The sequence below is a fragment of the Colobus angolensis genome, unplaced genomic scaffold (genome assembly GCF_000951035.1).
Source record: "Colobus angolensis palliatus isolate OR3802 unplaced genomic scaffold, Cang.pa_1.0 Scaffold351, whole genome shotgun sequence".
Classification (NCBI taxonomy): domain Eukaryota; kingdom Metazoa; phylum Chordata; class Mammalia; order Primates; family Cercopithecidae; genus Colobus; species Colobus angolensis.
In genome coordinates, this window is record NW_012116833.1 from 1,571,253 (window position 1) to 1,577,252 (window position 6,000).

Consider the following 6,000-nt stretch of genomic DNA (forward strand, 5'->3'; position numbering starts at 1 on the left):
CCTCATGTAAGATTTTAAAGCTTTCATTTATGCCACTCAGCAACCATAGCATGAAAATTATAGAAAATGTCTTACCCGAACTATTTCACAGTCAACATTTAATTCAGTTGCAACAGCTTCAATTTTCTCTCTACAAACAGAGCCCAGGCTAGTCATGCCATTGTCCCAATACTTCTTAAGGGTGGCTAAGTCTCGGTCACTGAACTGAGTGCGGTCCTGTAGCTGAAAAACACATTTTTAAATTGTTTTGAATTTTTAAGTTTAGAATAATCAAAGGTAATAATATTACAAAGAGAAACATCAGGGTGAGATGTGCTACAATAGTAGCAACATTTGTTTCACACTTCTTATTCTGTCCTCCTGTTCTGAAAATAAGTATTTTTATTTTTTAAATTTCCATAACAATACAGTGTGCTAAGAGGAAATGCATAGAATTTTTGAACTGATAGCAATTAAACAATGGTGATTTAAAATAGTTTTAATAACACAAGTAATACATGTTCATTGTATAAAATACAGGTAAAAATAAGATGCTTTAAATCACTTACAAATTAGAAATAATGCTTGTTAACATTGTAATGTATATTCTTTTAAACTTTTTTCTATAATACAGATATTTACATTCACATACTAAACACAAAAAAGCAAAGGCAGGCTTACATTAGTGTACTGCCTTTTGATAAGTTAATCTAGATTTGTCATACAAATCTAGATATTAGTTTCCTACTGATGTCAAAATTAATTAACCATCATTCTTAGCAAACTATCACAAGAAGAGAAAACCAAACACCGCATGTTCTCACTCATAGGTGGGAACTGAACAATGAGATCACTTGGACTCGGGAAGGGGAACATCACACACTGGGGCCTATCATGGGGAGGGGGCAGGGGGGAGGGATTGCATTGGGGAGTTATACCCGATATAAATGATGAATTGATGGGTGCTGACGAGTTGATGGGTGCAGCACACCAACATGGCACAAGTATACATATGTAACAAACCTGCACGTTATGCACATGTACCCTAGAACTTAAAGTACAATAATAATAATAAAAAAATGTAAATAAGAGAAAAGTAAGGAGATAACGTAGCCCTAAAATCATATTTATGGCCTCATCAAGTTTCATAATAAGCCTACCCTTTTTGTCCTTAGGTTTTCCTTATTCAATAAACTATCGGATTTACATGTTGTTTTATTTCAATGAATTCTCAGTATCCCTAGGAAGTAAATTAGAAATGTGATGGAATAATGACCTCTACTTTGGAAAAGCTAGGCCAAAGGACTCATTCAACAGGGCACAGAGAGTCCATGGCAGAGCTATAAATAGAAACATCTGAGTTTTTCTAGTTGTTGTTATCCCAGTGAAGTCACAAATTATTTTCAGACATGGTGGAAAAATCTAAACATGGGCTTTAATTGAAAATATATACAGCAAAGCCCTGTGTATGTGCTTCTGATGAAACAGAGAGACAAAAAAATGAGAGAGACAGAGAGAGAGAGAGACAGAGAGAGAGAGAGAGAGAGAGAGAGAGAAACTGTCAGAGTGGGTCTGGGACAGCTGTTGCAATTCATGGCTTGAGGTATGGGGTTCTGTTGTCTTCTTCTGCCTAAGATGATATGATCAAGTCCCACACAGAGGCTAGCCCTCAAATACTCCTCAGACATACAATGCTTTCAACATTTCCTTTCTAACTGAAATTTAAAATGAAACCTCCTAAACTAGATTCTGGAAACAGTGGAAAATAATATACACAACATATAAAACATGACTTAATAAAAAGGGTTACCATAGTTAAAACTGATGTAATACTAAACAACAGTTGCAAATGTGTCTCTTTTAAAGCTACAAGCTTTTGAATAGTAAATTTAGCCACCAAAAGAAAAAAAAAATATGAATTCTTGGTTTACTACCAAGGAATGAAGTTAGATTGCATATTTAAAGCATGCTTTTTCATAAGATATATCATATTTTGTGTGTGTATTAATAAATTTCATTGTCACCTAAATCTGTTCTCTCCTACTTAAAAAGTCCCTGACGAGTAACAGTTATTGTAAGTACTAATACTAAATTACATGTTTCCAATAAATGGATCAAAACAGGCCATCTAAGTTTTTTTTTTTTTTTAATTAAGAAGACTAATTCTCTAGTTATTTACAACATAAAAATCACATTTGGTGTTCAGCCAACATTGATTGCACAATAGTTGCAGAGCTAAAATTCTTAGAATAAAACAGAGAGCAAGATACATTATATTAAGATTCTATGTAGATTCAAATAATTCATCAAAATAGCCAGTATAAATATTCCCATTATTTTCCTTTACATCATGTTCTCCAGTGCAAGCTAACATACATTACTGTCACAATAGAAGTGATAATGAACACAACGCTGAACGCATTCAGCTAATTAATTTGTAATTCATTTAGAGGACATCGAAACATGATTCATTCTTTAAACTGAACTAAATAAAACCTGATTTCATTTGCTGGAAATGTGCTGGGGTCTTAGCACTAGCAATGCTAAAGGCAACTTATTATGACAATGCTTATTAAGGAGAAGCATATGGGGAAGAGCAGTTATTTTTAAAGTTCCTAAGAGCATATTTTTACTAAGAAAATAAATAAGGTAATACAAGTCAATTCGCAGTAAAACTGTGAATACTCATTTAGAGAAGGGAAAAAAAGTGGACTTTTACAAAAGAAGATGAATTTTTCCCTAGGGAAGCCTGAAGTTGAAGTCAGTTTTGTTTTTCTATTGGACTCTCAAACCACTTTCACTTTACAAAGCATCATGAAACCTAAACCTGTGGCTGAGGTGAAGGAGACAGGCGATTATCTTGTTGATTTTGTGAAAAGAGTAGTATTCCAATAACCCAGGCAATCTAGGTGAAAGATGAGACTTTGGCCAAGTAACCAGATAACTGTACTTAACAACAAGTGACTTCACTTGGCTTATATTGCAATGTATAATAATAGATAGAAATCTTCTGTCATTTTATCAGCCTCAACGACACTTCTAAGAGTTTGGCTCTTTGTTTTTCTTTTTTAAATAACGTTAAATGACACCACTGATATAGGTGTGCAGAGTTTCCTGTTTTAAGTATGTATCTTGGTTAAATGAGGAGCTGAGTTATATATTTGTACTTAAACGAAACTGCTTTGAAATGACTATTAAAAATCTGTAATTCAACACTGCCCTTTTAAGTCCAGTGTTGAATTAGTGCCAATGCAGTGTTGAATTAGTGCCAAACAATTGGCATGATACTACAAATCTAAACTTTTCCACTTAATACTGTGCGTTATAGATTTTTCTAAATCATCAAAAACACATATGCCTCCGTCTTTTTTTAGTGACAAGAGCACAATGTGACATCAAGCTTCCTAACAAAATTTTAAATGTACAATTCAGTATTGTTACTTATAGGCACAATGTTGTACAGCAGATCTCTAGAAGTTTTTTATTTTTTTTTATTTTATTTTTTTTATTTGAGACGGAGTCTCACTCTGTCGCCCAGGCTGGAGTGCAGTGGTGCGATCTTGGCTCACTGCCACCTCTGCCTCCTGGATTCAAGCCGATTCTCCTGCCCCAACCTCCCCCGTAGCCGGGACTACAGGCGCCTGCCACCATGCCCGGCTAATTTTTTGGCTAATTTTTTGGATTTTTAGTAGAGACAGTGTTTCACTGGCTATTCATCTTTTATAACTGAAATTTTATACCCGTGGAACAACAAACTCCCCATTTCCCCCTCCCCCCAGCTCCTAGAAACCACTTTTCTGCTCTCTGGTTCTGAGTTTGACTATTTTAGATTCCTCATATAAGTGGGATCAAGAAGTATCAGTCTTTCTGTGCCTAGCTTACTTCACTTAACAAAATGACTTCCTGGTTCATCCATGTTGTCCTGTATGGCAGAAATTCCTTCCTTTTTAAGGTTAAATAAAATTCCACTGTATGTCTAAGAAACATTTTTTCTGTTTTTTTTTCCCCCCTCTATGGACATTTAGGTTTTTCCATATTTTGGCTATTGTGAATAATGCTACAGTAAACATTGGAGGGCAGACATCTTCTTGATATCCTGATTTCTTTTTTTTTTTCAATACCAGATGTGAGATTGGTGGGTAATATGGTAATCGTATTTTTAATTTTTTGTGTACCTCAGTGTTTTTAACTGCTACATTGTGCTACATCATCTGGGCACTCCACACTTTAGTTACAGTTATCTATTGATGGACATTATATGTGATATGAAATTCCTAGCAGTGTGTTTTGATCACCTCCTCTGCTTCCCATTGGTGAGCAAGGGATTTTTGACCTAAAGTCATTGGGATGGTCAAAACCACGACACCCAACACTAGATAGATGAGGTCAACAGTAGTGTATTAGTCACATATAATCACAGGCTGAGGACATTTTATGACATGCAGAGCCACATGGGGCTACACTTAGGAATAGAGTAAACAAGCAGGGTCTGTGGGAGGCAAGCTTTGTAGTAACAAGAAGGTGGTGTAACTCCTGGTTCCCAAAGGAGGATGTGATTGGCCTGTTTGAATCATTCTGTGGACTAGCAGGGAACTGAGGGACTCAGAAATAAACAGGCATTGTGTTTGGTGCCTATGATATAAAGAGCTATTTGAATAGTATATTTTATCTGCAGGAACACAATGGGGAGGTCCATTCGAGGGTCTCCCTGTTTTCCCTGGATGCCAATATGTGCAGAATATGAGGCCTTAATTTTAGACCTTAAACCACAAAGTGTGATTAGTGAACCTAAGAGTATGTGTATTTAAATTAATAAGCTAGCTATTGATGGAATATATCTCAAAATAATAAGAGCTATTTATGACAAATCCACAGTCAATATCATGCTGAATGGGCAAAAGCTGGAAGCATTCCCTTTGAAAACCAGCACAAGAAAGGATGCCCTCTCTCACCACTCCTATTCAACATAGTATTGGAAGTTCTGGACAGGACAATCAGGCAAGCTAAAGAAATATATTGTATTCAAATAGGAAGAGAGGAAGTCAAATTGTCTCTTTTTGCAGATGACATGATTGTATATTTAGAAAATCCCATCGTCTCAGCCCAAAATCTCCTTAAGCTGATAAGCAACTTCAGCAAAGTCTCAGGATACAAAATCAATGTGCAAAAATCACAAGCATTTCTATACACCAATAATAGACAGAGAGTCAAATCATGAGTGAACTCCCATTCACAATTGTTACAAAGAGAATAAAATACATAGGAATAGAACTTACAAGGGATGTGAAGGACCTGTTCAAGGAAAACTACAAACCACTGCTCAAGGAAATAAGAGAGGATGCAAACAAATGGAAAAATATTCCACACTCATGGATAGGAAGAATCAATATTGTGAAAATGGTCATAGCACCCAAAGTAATTTATAGACTCAATAGTATTCCCATCAAGCTGCCATTGACTTTCTTCACAGAATTAGAAAAACCTACTTTAAATTGTATATGGAAGCAAAAAAGAGCCCATATAGCCAAGAAAATCCTAAGCAAAAAGAACAAAACTGGAGGCATAATGCTACCTGACTTCAAACTATACTACAAGGCTACAGTAAGCAAAATGGTATGGTACTGGTACCAAAACAAACATATAGACCAATGGAACAGAAAAGAGGCCTCATAAATAATACCACACATCTACAACCATCTGGTCTTTGACAAACCTGACAAAAACAAGCTATGGGGAAATGATGCCCTATAGTTGTTTTTTTTTGGTTTTATTTATTTATTTATTTATTCATTTTGAGATGGAGTCTCGCTCTGTCACCCAGGCTGCAGTGCAGTGGCCGAATCTCAGCTCACTGCAAGCTCTGCCTCCCGGGTTCACGCCATTCTCCTGCCTCAGCCTCCCGAGTAGCTGGGACTATAGGCACCCGACCTAGCTGAAAGAAGTAAATTTTTAAACTTTATTTATTTTAATTTTTTAATTTTTATTTATTTATTTATTTATTTTGATATGTAGTCTCGCTCT

The 6,000-nt window shown here is 35.7% G+C and overlaps 1 protein-coding gene across 3 annotated transcripts in view; it reads right to left on the reverse strand.

Moving 5' to 3' along the window:
* The window catches only part of HDX (highly divergent homeobox), a 198,459-nt gene that overhangs the window by 53,473 nt on the left and 138,986 nt on the right, over positions 1-6,000 (reverse strand). For all 3 annotated transcript variants that reach the window (XM_011952935.1, XM_011952937.1, XM_011952936.1), the window contains one exon: positions 76-222. In XM_011952935.1, coding sequence (XP_011808325.1) covers positions 76-222 — 147 coding nt within the window. The remainder of the gene's footprint in view (positions 1-75; positions 223-6,000) is intronic.